At 43.8% G+C, this 19,922-nt stretch overlaps 1 protein-coding gene across 1 annotated transcript in view; it reads right to left on the reverse strand.

Annotated features, from left to right (window-relative positions):
- Positions 1–1,451: 1,451 nt before the first annotated feature.
- The window catches only part of LOC143940067 (uncharacterized), a 39,518-nt gene continuing 21,047 nt past the window's right edge, over positions 1,452–19,922 (reverse strand). Inside the window, exons 3-4 of the mRNA XM_077461109.1 lie at positions 8,398–8,691; positions 1,452–1,776 (exon numbers count right to left, since the gene is read on the reverse strand). Of these exons, the coding sequence (XP_077317235.1) occupies positions 1,452–1,776; positions 8,398–8,691 (619 nt within the window). The remainder of the gene's footprint in view (positions 1,777–8,397; positions 8,692–19,922) is intronic.

Here is a 19,922-nt window from a genome sequence, read left to right on the forward strand (position 1 = left end):
TTTGGTTCATTTAAGGTCCGAATTAAGCCAAAAATTTGGTCTGTAATCGGACCTGAAACAATGGACGAGGATGCACCAGACTCCTGCCATGAGCCGCTGCATGTTCATATGTGAACCCAGCCTAAAAGACCTGTGAGATCTGGTACAAATTTAAGGATCACAGCAGTGTTTTGGAGCTGTTAGGGAGAACTGAGCTGACAATTCCTTGTAGGCAGAGATATCATTTTTTTATTTAATCTTGTCATTGGCACATGTCTCTCATGGCAGTTTCTGGCATCTCCTTCCTTTTGTTAGGCTATAGCTTGCTTATTAGCATTATAAATGATCAAATATGAAAACCAAGTTTCACCCCTCATTGGGGTTCACCAAAAAGTTCTCAAACCTTAAACTTTGAGAAAGATTCACAAAACTGTTTGCAAACTGAACCCAGGTCTTACTTAGTTTGGTGATTGGGGATGAGCCAATCATACCTAGGTTCTATTTTCAGGAGGTTTGTCAATCTGTGCTAAACTTCTAAGTGTTAATCTGAAACTTATTGAACTCCATGAAAGTAACTCCACTTCCGTGAGAAAAAAACAATTGCTTCACACAATCGAAGAAGGTAATATGCAAGCCATAGGAATATTCACATAGTGTAATAATGTTTTAATACAACCCGTTGAAAAAGACTGACGACACGTGTAAGGGCAGAAAATCGATACGAAAATCGGATAGAAAAATTTGTACGACGAGCTGTCTGCAAATTTTTGGATCGTTAGTATGTTGCTTTCGACAGCTGACAGCTGATTTTGCTTTTTCATCAGATGAAAGCTGCATGTGTAGACTATAAATTTCTATCATTCAATAATGTGCAAGCAAAAATCATTTTTTTTCTTCTTTGCATGTGGTTTCCTAACTGAATTTTATCCACATTCACTAAGCTAAGGGAAAATTCAATTTCAAAGTGAAAACTCCTTTACAAAGTGAATAGTCTACTCGCCTTTAGTAAATAAACCCCTTTGTTTTTCCACTATAGTTTAGTCCCCTAGATTTAACATGGAATGCTTATTTCCCTCCAATACTCAATTATGTGGGTATAAACTGACCTAGATAATTAGATCAGTGGTAACTCCTGGGCAGGGTAAAGTAGAGCACAAATCTCATGAGACAATATGATACAAACAATAACTAATCAGGCCCAGAGAATGAGCAAGGTAAAGGTCCCACCATCTCAGTAGCCCAAGACTATGTTAAAATTAGGCAGTGCATAAAAATAAACAAAGACCAAGCAAAAATGTTAGAAAATAAAAGAATAAGAAATCAATACAAAGGAAATTCAACATTTTACAACAACACACACTGTTGAAACAGACACTAGATAACATGAGATTACACAGAAGGAGTAAGTAACCATGGTCCACTTGTCTATTTGCTAGGAAGAATAAACAAAGTCATACAACAAACATGTTATATTATGCATATGATAATCTCTTTAACATTTTTATGAAAGCAGTTTTCATGTCTTTATTTCTAAGGCTATAGACAAAAGGATTTAATAATGGAGTTATGATTCCATAGATGACAGAAACGACCTTATTCCTGCTTGTATTTGCACCAGATGGGTTAACATACATTAGACAAACTGTTGTATAAAAAAAGACAACTACAGTTAGGTGGGAAACACAAGTTGAGAATGCTTTTCTTCTCCCAGTGGTTGTAGGCGCTTTGAGAACCGTGTGTATAATAAAACTATAAGATACCATATTTAGAAAAATGGAACCAAGAGTCAATGTTTTTTTTTTTTTTTTTATATATATTCTTTATTTTTCTTTTTCGTACATTATTCAACCGTCATTATACAAATCTTGAGAGTGGAGTCGTACAGTGTATTACAGAGATACAACTCCTTACACCTCTCATCTTACATAGTACCCTTAAAAACCCCCCTCCTCCCTCCCCCCCCCCCCCCCTCGGGCATAACAAAAAAAAAAAAAAAAAACGGGCGGAGCTGTGCCCCCCATTCTCCGCCGTGTCCTTCGCCCTCCTCCCCTATTCCCTGCTCCTATTAATCAGACATGGCAGTTCCCATTCTCTATGAATGTCAGCCATTGTTGCCATTTCCCTTGGATTTCGCTTTCTGGCTCCTGGGTTTTATTGATCGAGTCTTCAATCAGTCTACTCTGCTCCACCCTCTGCACCCACTCAAGAATTGTCGGCCCCTGGGGGTCTCCCCAATGGTTTGGTATTAAGGCTTTGGCTGCATTCAAGAGATAAGGGATGAGAGTGGCTTTGTATTGCCTTACTCCCATGTCTGTATCGTGGAACAGGCAAGCCCATGGACATTTCCTAATCCTCTTTCCGGTTATCAAGTATATGTTTTCAATTATCTTATCCCAAAAGGGTCTTATTTTTGGGCAATCCCACCATATGTGTTTGAACGTGCCTTGTTCTTTACATTCCCTCCAACACATCAAATCCTCACCCCTTCTTAACTTCTGCATTCTTATGGGTGTCATGTACCACCTCGCTATTAATTTGTATGCCATTTCATATGTTCGTGAATCTTTCGCTAGTGCATATGTCATTGTTAATAATTGTCTTCTGTGTTCATCATTTCTAAGTATCCCCAGTTCCCCTTCCCATTTCCCTAAATATACAGGTAATTCCCCTTCTCCCTCTCCTCTTAGTATTTTGTATAATTTAGATACCCTTTTCACTATACTGTGTGGGTCCTTAAATAATTTTTCTAGTGGCCTTAACTCATTCATTCCTCGTAGGGGATGTGGAAGCCCTTGTGTGAAGTGTAATAATTGATTATATCTCCATTTGTCTAAAGGTATGTGTCCCCATTGTTGAGTGATTTCCCTATATGTTAGGATCTTATCCCCTTTCATCACCTCTCCCAGTGTTACTTCTACTTTCTGTGCCCATCTGCTATAATACATCCGCTCTTCCATTCCTGGCAAAAAATATTTTGTGTCTAGTAGTGACATTAAGGGAGAATTACATGTCCAGTTATGTGACTTATTTATTTTATCCCATGTTCTCAATGTGTGCCTTGTGATTGTGCTAGTGCCTGATCCTAAGTTCCTTACTTGGGCTGGTATCCAAATCATTTTTACTAAGTCTGTCCCACTTAATCTTGTTTCCAGCTCTGCCCAGCTCTTCCCCTCAAAGTTGTGTATCCAATCTACTATCCTGGATAATATTATGGCTTCATAATATTTTTTAAAGTCTGGGAGACCCACTCCTCCTTTTTCCTTCTCCTTTACAAGGACCTTATGTGCGATACGCGTTTTTTTTGGGTGCCATATGAATGCAAGAACAAGAGATTTTAATTTTCTAAAAAAACTTCCCGGCAGGGAGATGGGGACCATTTGAAATGTATATAATACCGTCGGCAGTATGAACATTTTTATTACGTTCACTCTGCCTATCCACGATATTCTTTTGTGTTTCATATTTTCCATTTGGGATTTGATTTGATTAAGTAGAGGTATATAATTTGCTTCGTACAAATTCGTCCTTTTTACCGTTAATTTTATCCCTAGATAGCTCAGTTCCCCTCCACTCCATTTAAAAGGTAGGCTTGCGGTTAAATCTCTCTGATCTTCTTCAGATAGATTCAGATTTAGTATTTCTGTTTTAGATTGATTTTAAAGTTAGATATTCGGCCATATTGTTCCATTTCCTTCATTATCGCTGGGATTGATATTCTAGGGTGTGTCACATACAATAGCAGATCATCCGCAAATGCAGAGACCTTATACTCTCTACCTCCCACTGCGATTCCCCGTATGTCCTGACTGCCCCGGATCGGCGCCAATAACAGCTCCAAGGCAATCACGAAGAGGATCGGGGACAAGGGGCATCCCTGTCTCGTCCCATTGCATAATTCAAGGGGGCGAGACAGGGAGCCATTCACCTTGATCCTAGCTGTCGGTTTGTTATACAATGCTTTTACCCTCTGCATCATTCTCCCACCCAGCCCCATATATTCTAAGGTCTCATTTATAAAGTCCCAATCTGCTCTATCAAATGCCTTTTCGGCATCCACCGACAAGAGCAGCGTGGGAGTCTCTCTTCTAGTTGCTTCCTGTATCAGCATTATTGACTTCAAAGAGTTATCCCTCCCCTCTCGTCCCCTAACAAATCCCACCTGATCGGTATGGATCCACTCGGGGAGGAGTGTTTTCAATCGCTCGGCCAAAATTTTCGCGTAGATCTTTACATCCGTATTCAATAATGAAATCGGCCTGTAACTCTCCATCGCTGCTGGGTCCTTTCCTTCTTTCAAAATCAATGTGATGTGGGCGAGCAGGGCCTCTTCACGGAAAGCCCCCCCGTCCCCCACCTCATTGAAATATTCACAGAGCTTGGGTGCTAGAAAATTTTGAAATTTGTTATAATATAAAATAGAGTAGCCATCCGGTCCGGGGCTTCCCCCCATAGCTGTTTCTTTAATTGCCCTTTCCACTTCCATAACTGAGATAGGGGTCTCTAGTTCCTGTAATTCATCACGTATCACTTTTAAGCAGTTAAGCTTCTCTAGGTATTCCCTGATCGTTTCTTTCCTTTTCTCCCTTTCCTCCCTTCTCATGCCTATGTTATATAAGGTGCTATAGTATGACTGGAAGTTCTCTGCAATGTCCGGTGTTGCAAACTTCATCTCCCCCTCTTTATCTCTAATCTTCGGTATATAGGTCCTATTTTTCTGTTCTTTTACTCTTCTGGCTAGCCACTTGCTTGACTTATTGCCCCACAGATGTCTCTCCCTATTTATTTTATGGAAAGCTGTCCTCCTCTCTTGTTCTAGAAATTCTTCTAGCTCTCTTTTTTTATTTTGTAGTTCCTGGGATTCCTGGAACCCTCTGGGTCTGGTCATTTGTTCTAATTCCTCAATCTTCTTATATAGCTGTACCTTCGCCTTCTCCCTGTCTTTCTTTTTCCCTGCACCAATTCCAATCAAAATCCCTCTAATAACCGCCTTATGTGTCTCCCAAATAGTAGCCTTTGAGCATTCTCCTGTGTCATTCGTCTCATAGAAATCGCTTAATTCCTGCAGGATTTTTATGCTTACATCTTGCTCTTGAATAAGTGAGTCATTCAATTTCCATGCACTTCCTGTCCCCATATGACCCTGTATTTCTAGTTGGATTTTTACCGGGGCATGATCGGACAAAGTGATTGACTTAATTTCTGCTTTTTTTAAATTGGCTACCAATTGTTGTCCTACAAAAATATAGTCTAGTCTTGTAAAGGTTTTGTGTACTGAGGAGAAATGGGTATAGTCCCGTTCTTTCTGATGGGTAATCCTCCAACCGTCGTGTAGCTGAGCGTTGGTAAATGCTTTATTTATTTTTCTATACCGGTGTTCTGCCCCCCGTATACCACCCCCTGAGGAGTCCAGCTTAGGGTCTAAACACCAATTTAAATCACCTGCTAAGATTACCATGCCCATTCTGAATTCTTCCAGTTTACTTAATACTCTCAACAAAAATTTCTCTTGGTTACTATTTGGTGCATACACATTGACAATCGTACATTGCATACTTCACAATTTGCCCTTTAAAAATAAATATCTCCTCTCTGGGTCAGTCAGTCGGTCCTCGATTTCAAATCTTACTGATTTTTCAAAGCCAATTGCTACTCCTCTGGAGTGCGCTGAAGTGGAGTCTCAGTAGAACCACATTGGGAATTGGTAAGATGATAAATTTATCCCTGAGCTACTAGTGATATATGTTTCTTGGAGACATACCGTATATACTCGAGTATAGGCCGACCCGAATATAAGCCGAGGCCCCCAATTTACCCCCAAAAAAACTGGCAAACTTATTGACTCGTGTATAAGCCGAGGGTGAGACATGCCTGTCCATCCCTGTGTGTGTGTCCGTCCATCCCTGTGTGTCCGTCCATCCCTGTGTGTCCGTCCATCCCTGTGTGTCCGTCCATCCATCCCTGTGTGTGTGTGTGTCCATCCATCCATCCATCCCTGTGTGTGTGTGTCTCCATCCATCCATCCATCCATCCCTGTGTGTGTGTGTCTCCATCCATCCATCCCTGTGTGTGTGTGTCTCCGTCCATCCATCCATCCCTGTGTGTGTGTGTCTCCATCCATGTGTGTGTGTGTGTGTGTGTGTGTGTGTGTGTGTGTGTGTGTGTGTGTGTGTGTGTGTGTGTGTGTGTGTGTGTGTCCAGCCTACCTGTGTCCCGAGCCTTTGTCCCGAGCCTCCGTCCCGTGCCTTGCCTCCTTGCCTCCGTCCCGTGCCGTGCCTTGCCTCCGTCCCGTGTCGTGCCTTGCCTTGCCTCCGTCCCGTCCCGTCCCGTGCCGTGCCTTGCCTTGCCTCCGTCCCGTGCCCTCTTCGTCGGCGCCTCGGCGGCCATTGTAAAATTCAAAAGCCGCGCCTCCGCCTTCGCCTGTGATAGGCGGAACACTGAATTTCCCAGCAGCCTGTGTTCCGCCTATCACGGACATCGTATCATCCTCGTCCGTAGTACGAGGATGATACGATGTCCGTGATAGGCGGAACACAGGCTGCTGGGAAATTCAGTGTTCCGCCTATCACAGGCGAAGGCGGAGCCGGAGGCGCGGCTTTTGAATTATAGAATGGCCGCTGTCTGTCTGCTCGACACGCTGATCGAGCGGGCAGACAGCGATGACTCGAGTATAAGCCGAGGGGGGCACTTTCAGCCTCAAAAAAGAGGCTGAAAATCTCGGCTTATACTCGAGTATATACGGTATAACTTTTCCCCCCATAAATTGGAGTTCTTTGTTGATTTTATACCTTTTTTCCCTTGTGTTTAATCCCCTCACATTGTATGTTATCACGTTAATAAGAACCATTGGCCTCTATTATGTTATTCTATCGTTTCCCGAGCGCTGACCCAGAGGGGGCTTCCCCATTCCAGCGGACCAGGAGGACGCGAAGGACACCATAAAAAAAAAAAAAACAATGTATGAAACCCCATACCCCCTCCCACCTCCCTCCCTCTCCTCCAACTCTGCAACTGCAGCCGTTGGTGGGGGTCTCTCCCCCCTTTTGTGTGTACATGAACCCGACCCTATCTCTCTGACAGCGTCTATTCTTCATGTCTACCCGGGGGTTCGTACCTGGTAGCACCTACCCAGCGACGACAACTCCCCCATCCCCATCTTCCCCCCTCCTTCCCGCCGGACCCCTCTGACCCTCAACATTGCTGCCCCCTGTTTCTATTATCTCCCTCTCCATCACTCCTCTCTTTAATTCTCCTTCTCTGCCATCTTAGCTTTCTTTGGGGAGGGTGCGTGTCTATTTCTTCCTGCCAACCTGGTAACGGAGGGGGGGTGATCTCTAGGCTCTCACAGAACCCTCTTAAGTCCTCCGGAAAGCGGAGCACCGCCGAGCGGCCATCTCTTCGCCCCCTCGAACACACTGGGAAACCCCACTGATATGGGATGCCCGCCGCGTTCATAGTCTTCTTCTCCTCAGCGTTTCTGGGGCTAAATCTGAAAACACTCACAGCTCTGTATCCTCGAAGGGAATCTCTGACACTGCCCTTAGTTTCTCCATTATTTGCCCCTTCTCCTCTACGTAGTGAAACCTGACTATCACATCCCGTATTGCTTCCCTACTTACTCCTCCCCTGACTGCGATCCTGTGAACCCTATCTAATTTTATGCTTTCGGTTGGCTCCCTTTGTAATAGCGGATTGAAAACCTGCTGCACTATTTTACCCAACTCTGCGGCACCATATTTTTCAGGGATACCTTTAATGCGTACATTCTTCCTCCTACTCCTGTTCTCCTGATCTTCTAATTTGTAAAGGAGGGACCTATTTGTTCTCTGTAGGTTCTGTACCTGTTCTACTATCTCCTCTATCCTCAGCTCCTGGTTGTCCATTCTCTCTTCAATCTCCTCTACCCTCTCTAGAACTCTACCTATATCTGCACGCACTCCCGCTATTTCTGTCTTTAGGGCCGCCTCCATTTTTGCGAACATTTCCCCCAGCATCTCTTTTATCAGGGTGGGATCCACTTGGGGGCTGGGTCGCAGGGTCTCTTCCTCGGGGATAGATTCTCCCATTGCTCTCTCCCCCCCTTTCTCTCCTTGGCCTCTGTTCAAGCTTTGAATTGTGGTGCTTGTAGTGCTTGTACTTATCTCTTTCGTCCCCCCACTTCTAGCCCCGTCTGCTTTTGCACCTTTACCTTCCTCTCCTAACTTCTGTCTACTCGGGCCTGACCTCCTTCCCCCTCCTTGTTTTGGGCTTTCCTGCCCCTCTTCCAGCGTACTGGTATTCACATTGTTACATGCCATATATCTCTGTATCCCTCCGGGGCTGGATATCGTGGGGGCGCTTTTACCTGATTTTGTCTCCCCCCTCATTTTCCCTTGCTTTTTTTTCCCCTTCCCCTCTTTTTTTTTTTTTTTTTTTGTTGATGCTGATAAGGAGAGGAGAAATTTAGGTGTAGAGACATCTGTGCAAGAAAGTTGCAATAAAGGTGCAGCTTCCCAAAAGAAATGATCTACTATATTTGGTCCACAAAAGCATGACTTTGCTATAGACAAAATAGGAACCGCTACTGTGCTAAACCCAATAAACGAAGAGAGAAAAGCCAGGTGAATGCACATCCTAGGATTCATTAATATGGCATACTTCAAAGGGCTGCAGATAGCTAGATAACGGTCATAAGCCATCACTGTAAGTAGGACATTTTCCGTAGCTCCTAAACAGCTGAAAAAATAACATTGGGATATACAGCCAATAAAAGAAATTGACTTAAATCCTGTTATAAGGCTAACCATTACTTTTGGAACAGTGGATGAGATATAGCTAATTTCCAGGAAAGACAGATTACTTACCGTATATACTCGAGTATAAGCCGAGATTTTCAGCCTCTTTTTTGAGGCTGAAAGTGCCCCCCTCGGCTTATACTCGAGTCATCGCTGTCTGCCTGCTCGATCAGCGTGTCGAGCAGACAGACAGCGGACATTCTACCCTTCAAACGCCGCGCCTCCGCCTCCGCCTTCGCCTGTGATAGGCGGAACACTGAATTTCCCAGCAGCCTGTGTTCCGCCTATCACGGACATCGTCTCATCCTCATACTACGGACGAGGATGAGACGATGTCCGTGATAGGCGGAACACAGGCTGCTGGGAAATTCAGTGTTCCGCCTATCACAGGCGAAGGCGGAGGCGCGGCTTTTGAATTTTAGAATGGCCGCCGAGGCGCCGACGAAGAGCGGCGATCCTGGCAAGGCACGGGACGGAGGCAAGGCAAGGCATGGCACGGGACGGGACGGAGGCAAGGCACGACACGGGACGGAGGCAAGGAGGCAAGGCACGGCACGGGACGGAGGCAAGGAGGCAAGGCACGGCACGGGACGGAGGCAAGGAGGCAAGGCACGGGACGGAGGCTCGGGACACAGGCTCGGGACACAGGTAGGCTGGACACACACACACACACACACACACACACACACACACACACACACACATGGACACACACACACAGGGATGGATGGATGGAGACACACACACACAGGGATGGATGGATACACACACACACAGGGATGGATGGATGGATGGAGACACACACACACAGGGATGGATGGATGGAGACACACACACACAGGGATGGATGGATGGATGGAGACACACACACACAGGGATGGATGGATGGATGGACACACACACACACAGGGATGGATGGATGGATGGACACACACACACACAGGGATGGATGGATGGATGGACACACACACACACAGGGATGGATGGACGGACACACAGGGATGGACGGACACACAGGGATGGACGGACACACAGGGATGGACGGACACACACACAGGGATGGACAGGCATGTCTCACCCTCGGCTTATACACGAGTCAATAAGTTTGCCAGTTTTTTTGGGGGTAAATTGGGGGCCTCGGCTTATATTCGGGTCGGCCTATACTCGAGTATATACGGTATATAGAAGTACATAGGTGAATGCAGATGAAGGTCGGTCCTCACCAAGATGATAATCACAGTATTAGATGATATTGTGAAAATGTAAAGGCAGGAAAATAGTATGAAGAGCAAATATTCAGCTTCGGTCTTTGTGTGAAATCCCAGTATGATGAATTCCCTAATTCTACTGCAATTTATCTCCTCAATCGATTCCATAGTCTGTAAAAAATGTGGATAGTATATTTTAAAACATTTCAAATAGTACTGGTTCTGAAGTGGAAATTAATTATGCTACAAACCTAATGATATTCTGGTAAAGATGAAGATCTCCTTCTGTTCTGGTTTAAAACTAGCCAGTTGCAGAATTCTTCTATAGCCATAGCCATTTCCCAGCCATACTTCTATGATCAAGAAAGATTTCTAGATGTCTATATTTAAATAAGCATTCTTAGAAAGTGCCTTCTCCTTTCTACTGAATATCCAGTGCTAATATAATCACTACTCATTTTAGCTAGATTAAAATTACAATTTGTCTTTCAAAACAATAGAACAAGGATTGTCTTCAATTTAGTTCCCTATTATCATTGTGAACTCTATAGGTACATCTGAGTTTGCCACACAGGAAGTTAGTTCCAGTCTAACATAGATGGGAAAATTCTGTGTACCAGATGACTTTGTTTTTATATCACTTGGAAGCACCCTGGGGAAATTAAGTTTTTTTGTGTTTCTCCAGAGAGATAACTATCAGTAGAAAGAGACCAGACAATTACAGTTATGCCGCGTACACACGAGCGGACTTTTCAACATCCAAAGTCGGACGGACTGAGTCCGTCAGACTATTCGATCGTGTGTGGGCTGCAACGGACTTTTGACTCGCCAAAGTCCGAAGGACTTTAGAATATGGAACATGCTTCAAATTTTTCTGAAGGAACTCCGCCGGACCCGGTCCCTTCGAAAAATTTGCTCGTGTGTATGCTATTCCGACGGACTAAAACCGACGCTAGGGCAGCTATTGGCTACTGGCTATGAACTTCCTTATTCGAATCCAGTCGTACGTCATCACGTTCGAATCCGTCGGAGTTTAGTGTGATTGTGTGTGGCCAAGTCCGCTCCACCGAAAAGTCAGTCAGAACTCCGTCGGAACTCCGGCAGAACTCCGACGGAACTCCTTCGGAAGTCTGTCGGACATAAGTCCTCTAGTGTGTACGGGGCTTTAGAATATGGAATCAATGAAATGCCAATTATATATATTTCTTTTGTCAGACACTATTTTAGGAAAAAGTGGTGTTCAGTGATAATTTGCAAACATTTACAATGACAACAGAAGAGGACGTAGTGTGACAGAAGGAGTAACAAAATAAACAGTGGGAAGTTAACAGGTATGACACTAAAATCCTCGATTAGAATGTCCACAAATGGCCCACGCTTACTCTGTGACAAGAATAGGCCACTTAGTGCTATCCTATAGGACAATAATGGATACTTTACAATGCTGCTTAAATATCTTTGCAACCTAGCCAATACACTCGTCTGAATGGTAATGGTACTGAATCACAAGCCTACTGCTTTATTAAATTTATGAGTAACACATAAAACACGTAGATCCAGTGTATTATTCTCAGAGAGACATCTACCAATATATTGCCTGTTATAGGGTAAATTTAGCCAAAACTGATACTTTAGCTTTGGGTGGATGTTGGCTGAATTGCCCACTAGAGTTGGGTGAACGGTTCAGGCTGAGCATAGTTCGGTCTGAACATTGCCTGTTCTCCCATTCAGCGAACACCCGCATTTGCAGGGCGTTCGTTGGGTGTTTGTCCCACCGAACATCCTGCAATGCACTGCATGATGCACAGTGAAATCTAAGCCCCGATTGGGCAAAGCTTTTCCCAATCAGGGCGTCGTGAATAGCTGGTTGTTAAGGAGCGAGGCCGGGAAGCATTAACAACCGATGAGTCATCAGCTGTCAATGGGCTTCCTCGCTGACAGCTGAATAAAAAAGAAAAACATTGCCAGCAATAAAAAAAGTGAAAAAAAATACCCTTCAAGTTTGGTATGAATTTTAAGGGTTCCCCCCAAAATCTATACCAGACCCTTATCAGAGCACGCAGCCTGGCAAATCAGGAAAGAGGGGGTGGGCAAGCCCCACCTCTCCTGAACCACACCAGGCCACATAATCTCAACATGGGGGTGTGGGTGTTTTGGGACAGTGAGCTCTGCCCCCCCCCCACCCCAAAGCACCTTTTTCCTATGTTAATGGGATAAGGGCATCATCCCCACAACCCTAACCGGTAGTTGTGGGGGTCTACAGGCAGGGGGCTTATCAGAATCTGGAAGACAAGGGGGCCCCCAGATCCCGCCCCCCATGTGAATTAGTATGGGGTTCATAGTACCTCTACCCATTCACCAAAAAAGTGTAAAAATAAATAGAAACACAGAGGCAGTTTTTGACATATCCTTTATTAAAAATATAAATAAATCCCCCGATGTAAATCCATCATCAATCATGATGCCACCACCACCAGAACCAAAAAAAGAAAAGAAAAAAAATCACTCTACCCTCAACTAAGGCAAACCGCCGAATGCCTGCCATGCTTTTTGACAGTTCTTATATAGGTAAGGGCGGAGCCACCTGGTGACATCACCTGGTGGCACCGCCCCTGTTGTGACATCACTGACCAGTGCATACTGGACCAGTGACATCACAAAGGGGCTGTGCCACCACTTGATGTTTACCTGGATGTTAAGATTTTCGCAAGCGGTTTAACAATGAGATTAATTAACCATATGGGCATGATGTATGCAGTGTCACCTGTACCAGGCATTAGAATATACTAACTAATAACAATTAGTAATTTCCAGCCAATAAGTGGAAAGCACATAAATAGCCAGATTGTCACAGTTCTTGTCACACAGGAGGAGTCCCTAGCCTAAGGGGTTCTGCCCCTCTTGACTGACTGCTGCAGTATGCTACATGTTCATTGAGATCCCAGCTGTAGCATTGCTGGGGGGCCTACCGCTAAAATCCTTCTTTGAAGCTAATCAAGGGTATTTCATCTAAGGACCTAGTCTGGAGAGCTGACTGAAGAGTGCCTAATTGACATGTGCATTTGTTTTCGTCCGAATGCATTTTCATCCGAATTTCAGGTATTTTCATTTTCGTTTTGACAAACGATAACGAAAGCACAGAATCCGAAAAACAAAAGATCCAATATAAATAAATGCTTTATTTTCGTTTTTGTTGTTACAACAGTTCGATAAAGAATAGGAGATTCGACGTGACTCTGACAATAATAATCTTTGTCTATAGAACCTGTGGTCGAATGTGCCTAACCTTACCTCTATTAGTCCAAGATTATATGGAGAAAATATTCGACAGAGAAAAAAGATTTGACAGAGATAAAAGATTCTGCAAGTTACTGTCCTAAAAAGTGTTTGGGGACCCGGGTCCTGCCCCAGGGGACATATATCAATGCAAAAAAAAGTTTTAAAAACGGCTGTTTTTTCGGGAGCAGTGATTTTAATAATGATTAAAGTGAAACAATAAAAGTGTAATATTCCTTTAAATTCCATACCTGGGGGGTGTCTATAGTATGCCTGTGAAGGGGAGCATGTTTCTGGTGCTTAGAACTGTCCCTGCACAAAGTGTAATTTATGCAGGAAAAAAAGTCCTTTAAAATCACTCGCAGCTATTATGAATTGTCGGCTCCGTAATACAGAGAACACTCATTGAAAGTCATTGATAAAAAAAAAAAAAAAAAAAGCGTGGGTGTCCCCCAAATTCAATTACCAGGCCCTTCAGGTCTGGTATGGATATTAAGGGGAACCCCACGTCAAATTTAAAAAAAATTGACGTGGGGGTCCCCCTAAAAATCCATACCAGACCCTTTATTGGAGCACGCAACCTGGCAGGCCGCAGGAAAAGAGGGGGGGACGAGAGAGCACCCCCCTCCCTCCTGAACCATACCAGGCCACATGCCCTCAACATTGGGAGGATGCTTTGGGGGTCTGTGACCCCTCAAAGCACCTTGTCCCCATGTTGATGAGGACAAGGGCCTCATCCCCACAACCCTGGCCGATGGTTGTGGGGGTCTGCGGGCGGGGGGGCTTATCAGAATCTGGAAGCTCCCTTTAACAAGGGGACCCCCAGATCCTGCCCCCCTGTTTGAAATGGTAAGGGGGTACAAAAATACCCCTACCATTTCACAAAGAAAGTGTAAAAAATAGTTAAATAAGACAAACACACTTTTGAAAAATTCCTTTATTAAAAATAAAAAAAGATAAAAAAAAGATTCCAGCAGTGCTAATCCACTCTTGCTATCCAGCGAACCATGATCATCTCTCCGGGGTCCAGCGATGGCTGATCTGATCCAGCGCAGCAAATCCATCCATCTTCTGTCTCCACGGAGGAGACACTGCGGGGATCCCGGTGGCCTGACATTTGTTATATGCGGAGGGCGGGGCCACCCTTCACTTGACCCCGCCCTCTCTGACGCAAGGGGAAACCCGGGCTTCCCCTTGACATATGCGTGACCTCGCCCCCCTCTGATGTAACACAGGCAGGTTTCCGTTTGTACAGGGACAGTTCTAAGCACCAGAAACATGCGCCCCTTCACAGGCATACTATAGACACCCCCAGGTACAAAATTTAAAGGAATATTACACTTTTATTGTTTCACTTTAATCATTATTAAAATCACTGCTCCCGAAAAAACTGCCGTTTTTAAAACTTTTTTTTGCATTGATACATGTCCCCTGGGGCAGGACCCGGGTCCCCAAACACTTTTTAGGACAGTAACTTGCATATTAACCTTTAAAATTAGCACTTTATATTTTGAAAGTTGGAGTCCCATAGACTTTTATAGGGTTCTAAAGTTCACACAAAGTATGCTGTATACTAGCTCCGTTGAATCTTCTTTATACATTCGACAGACACCATAAGTTTTCAAAGACAGATTCGACCGCAATTCATGTGGATTTTCGGACGAATGCAATTTTTGAACGAAAAACAAAATAAATAAAAACGAATTTCGGGAGTAATGAAATTCCGTAACTAAATATTTTACTCATATGTCTAGTGCCTAATGGAAGTTGGAAGGGGTCTGATTGTCCTGTGGAATTGTAAACATTAACCTCTACCCCACTGAAGAGTGTCTGGGGGATATTGGAAGCATGCTTCCAATATCCTGTGATATTGTGATCTGAGCTCGGGGTCTTAGAGACTGTATGCTGTTTCCTTTGGGTGGAGGAGCCAGTGGTAGTTCTGTCGGTAATAGCTTCTAAAAAGGGATTCAGTTCTGTCATCTCTATTTGCTTCTGCATAGACACTGTTTGGGAAGGCTTAGCAAAGTGGAGTGTCCTCATGGGGTAATCTGGAGTAATCTTAAAAAGACATCCCCTAGACTGATTACTGAGCCAGAGTAAGTGAATTGTTACTGTGTGAATGGCTGCCTCTATACTAACCTTGGGGAAGAACCAGATAAATTACAGTGGCTCCTTCTGGGGTTAGCGCTACATATAAAATCCTCTACATTAATTCATAATAAGCCACATAGACTCCTTATAATATGCGTTGTAAAACATCAGCACGATATTAGACTGGCAGACTTTACCTCTCCAGTTGACAAACAATTTTGGGCAACTGTTTTTCATTTTTCTGATAGGTCTTCTAATAGGTGTGTTGATCCTATGATCTTAACTCTTGAAATAATTTGTACTGAATATATCAGCTTGATTCATTATATCCCAAAGGGATGAATGAGAAAAATTATCTAAGAGTACATACCTTGTTTCCCCAAAAATAAGACCTAGCGTGATTGACGGTGATGGCTGCAATATAAGCCCTACCCTCCAAATAAGCCCTAGTTAAAGTCCTTGTAGGTCTTATTTTCAGGGTAGGGCTTATTTTTTGGGGAACAGGATAGGGCTTATTTGGGGGGAGGGCTTTTATTGCAGCCATCACCGACAGTCACGCTAGGTCTTATTTTTGGGGAAACAGGGTAGTTACAAAATTACATAGTAACTTGTGTGGGTGTGTGCATTCATGTCGATAATCATTTCCCATATCCCTGTATATTGTGTTCACTAAGACCCCCTATGAAGCTTAAAGTGTTACTAAACCTAAAAATGTTTTTTACCTCAATTCATTGCTTGCATTAAGGTAAAAAAACATTTTCAGTTTACCTGAGCTCCCCTTTCCTGTGTGAAGAGTAAGAGAGGGGAGAAGAGATCAGCGCTGTGCAAGGCTGCATCTTTTCTACCCTTACTGCCTGTTTACACAGCATTCGAGCAGCAGCAGGAACCATTGGCTCTTGCTGCTGTCAATCAGAGGAAGTGAGGCACAGGTCTAAGTCCCGCTGTGTAAGTCTATGGAGTGTGGCTCCGTAGACACACAACGTGGGAGCGCGGAGACTGCATCTCCCCATAGCCAGTGGCTGGTTATGGTAATCCCGCAGAAGAAGAGGAGGAGCCAAGATCGCCACCATGGACCCCATAAGAGGAGAATCGGGACCGCTCTGAGCAATACCACTGCATAAAGAAGGTGAGTATAACATGTTTGCAATTTAAAAAAAAATTTAAATTGAGTTTAATAACACTTTGGGGGTTATTTACTAAAGGCAACTCCACTTTGCACTACAAGTTCAAAGTGCACTTGAAATTGCACTGAAAGTGCACTTGGAATTGCAGTCGCTGTAGATTTGAAGGGGACATGCAAGGAAAATAAAAAACAGCATTTAGCTTGCACATGATTGGATAATAAAATCAGCAGAGCTTCCCTTCATTTCAGATCTACCCCTCAGATTTACAGTGACTGCACTTCCAAGTGCACTTTCAGTGCAATTTCAAGTGCATTTTGAACTTGTAGTTTGCACTTGTAGTGCAAAGTGGATTTGCCTGTCATAAATAACCCCTTTAAGGTTAAACCACTTCTCCAATTTCATTGAGTGGTCCAGTGTCTTTCTATACTCCATGAGACTGAATAGTTTTCTTCCTTTGCTCATCTTGAGCGTCTCTTCTCCAGGGAGAATAAGTTTAGTGCTTGTACTTGTTCCTCGCAACTGAGGTCCTCCAGTCCTCTTATCTCTTATTCATTTTGTTGCCCTTCTCTGTTCCCTCTCCAGTTCCAGCACATCCTTCCTGAGAATTTGTGACCTGACATGGATGCAATACTCCAGATGTGGCTGAACCAGAGTTTTATAAGGTGGCAGGATTATCATTTTATCTCTGGAGTAAATTCCCTTTTTAATGCATGCTAATAGTCTGCTTGCTTTGCTTGCTGCAGCTTGACATTGCATGCTATTGCTCAGTCTGTTTTCTGCTAGGACCCCCAGATCTTTCAGGGTCCTGGACACCCCCAGAGGTTCTCCCCAAGCGAGTAACTTGCATTCATATTTTTAGCCCCCAAGTGTATTATTTACATTATTCACCATTAAACCTCATTTGTCATGAAGTTGCCCACCCAATTAATTAATTCAGGTCTTCCCGTAAAGTTTCTATATTTTGATGTAAAGTTTTTACTCTACTTATTTTTGTATCATCAGCAAACACAGAGAATAAGCTATTTATACTAACCTCGATGTTGTTTATAAATAAATTAAACAGAATTGGTTCCAGGACAGAGCCCTGGAGTACCATGCTTACCGATCAAGACCAGTCTGTTTACATGTTATTTACCAAAACCCTTTGGATTCGCCCTTATAACCAGTTTTCTATCCAATGCCATGCCATTCACATCTACAGAACTCAGTTTCTAAATTAAGCATCTATGGGGGACTGTAATCAATGCTTTTGCAAAATCCAGATACACCACATCCATAGGCCTACCTTTATCCAGATGGCAGCTCACTTCCTCATAGAATGTTAACAGGTTGATTTGGCAAGAATGACCTTTCGTAAACCTTTTGTAACCCTTTCATAAACCCATGCTGATTACTACTAATGATCATGACTACTAATGATTACTCCTTAAAAATGTGTTGCGACTATATTTATATACATACTGCTGTAGTGCTGTTTCTTTCTATAAAATCTAGCAGCCTGTATCTATCCTCCCCTGTGTAGGTCAGCCTCTCCATCCTTAGTTGCTAAGATCAGCCCTGGGCTGGTTGGCCACTTTGGAGGGGATGTGGATTGGGAATGACATCACAGCAGCACTGGTCACCACATGTGGCTTCACCTTAGCTAGCCAGGGGGTATAGACAAGGCCATGTGCTTGCTGTTTTGCAATATATACAGCATACTGCATATATATGTGTGTTTTACAGGTGCTACTTAACATGATAAAAGGTATTATCTCCCTGAAGTGTTATTCATATTATTATACAAGATCAATACAGTACAGTTACAATACAATTCAAGACAAGAGGGTTAGGAGGCCATGTTTGTAGGAGCTTACAATCTAAAGGGAAGTAGTAGGTAGTGTGTATGTGGGAATGATCTGATCAAGAAAGTCAAAATCAGTTGCTAGTTAGAGGTGGGATAGGCTTACCTTTAAAAAAAATGTATTTAGGGGTCACCTAAAAGCAGAGTAGGAGATAGCTGTACCGGTATTGGGAGGAGCAAAAAGGATAGATTGGTTGATATTTTGAGACAAGGTTGGTGATATAGCTGGGAGGCAGGGTTGTGGATTGTTTTGTAAGTGGTTGTTAATAATTTGAATTGTATTCATTAGGTGATAGGAAGCCAGTGGAGGGATTGGCAGAGAGGGGTGGCAGATACTGAGTGGTTGGTAAGGTGGATGAGTTGAACAGCTGCATTCATGATAGACTGAGGGGGGTATATCCCAAGTAGTGGTAGGCCAACAAGGATGGAGTTGCAGTAGTTGAGGCAAAGCAGTGAATTAGTGGCTCGGTGGTGTCACTGTTATGGAGGTGAAGGCAGCAAGATTTGGGCAGTCATTCAATGTGGGGTTGAAAGGAGTTCAGAGGTTAGGATAACACCTAGCACCCTGGTATGAGGTGAGGAAAGGATAGTGGTGCTATTGATCTCAGTGGAAATGTAGGGGAAGAGAAAAGAGAACATAGGAGGAGGAAATATTTTGATCTCAGTTCTGTAAAGATTACGTTTTGGGTGTGATGTACATACTGATATGTCAATTAGTAGATTAGTGATGCACAATTTGACTGAAGGGGTGATCTGAAGAGTGTAGAGATAGATTTGAGTGTTGTAAGCATAGAAATAGTAAGTTGATTACCTCACATGGCTTCCGATACTAAGTGAAGGTGTAGACAGAGAATGGATGTAGTCTAGGGACAGAGCCATGGAGTACCCAGATGAAAAGAGGAGAGGGTGATGTAGAGTTGTAGTTGACACTAAGGAACACTTAGATAGATATAGTAGGTAGGAGGAGAACACGGAAAGAGCAGAGTCATGGAAGACAAGCCGTGGAATTTTTATCGAGGAGCAGATATTCAACTGTGTTGAAGGCAGCAGAAAGGTAAGCCAACTAAGGCCGCGTACACACGGGCGGACTGTTCGCCCAACTTTGTCCGCTGAACAGTGTTTCAGCGGACAGTCCGCTCGTGTGTGGGCTTCAGCGGACAGTTTCAGCGGACAGTCTGACGAACAAAGTTTTTCGGAATTCCCGTAAGACAGTCCGCTGAAACTTCAGCGGACAGTCCGCTCGTGTCTAGGCTTGTTCGACAAACTAAGTTTCGCGCATGCTCAGAAAGGATTTACACGGCGAAGGTTGCATTGCAGTGTATTGGACGTCGAATTTTTCGTCCCGTCGTACGTGCCGTTCACGTCATCGCGCACGCTTTCAGCGGACTGTTCGTTCACCGTGTGTGGTCAAGTCCGTTCATGCAAATTTTGAGCGGACTGTTTGTCGGATTGTTTGATGAACAAAGTTGGGCGAACAGTCCGCCCGTGTGTACGCGGCCTTAGGCTTTTTTGAGTAATGGGGTCACAAGAGCAAGTTTTAGAGGGGAGGAAAAAATGCCATTAGACGGGGAAAGATTAAAACTGTGTAGCAGAGATTAGAGCAGGAGGGTAACCAATGGTGGACATCAGA

This window comes from Lithobates pipiens, unplaced genomic scaffold (assembly GCF_037356315.1).
Source record: "Lithobates pipiens isolate NorthernLeopardFrog02 unplaced genomic scaffold, aLitPip1_a1.2 Scaffold_3, whole genome shotgun sequence".
NCBI lineage: Eukaryota > Metazoa > Chordata > Amphibia > Anura > Ranidae > Lithobates > Lithobates pipiens.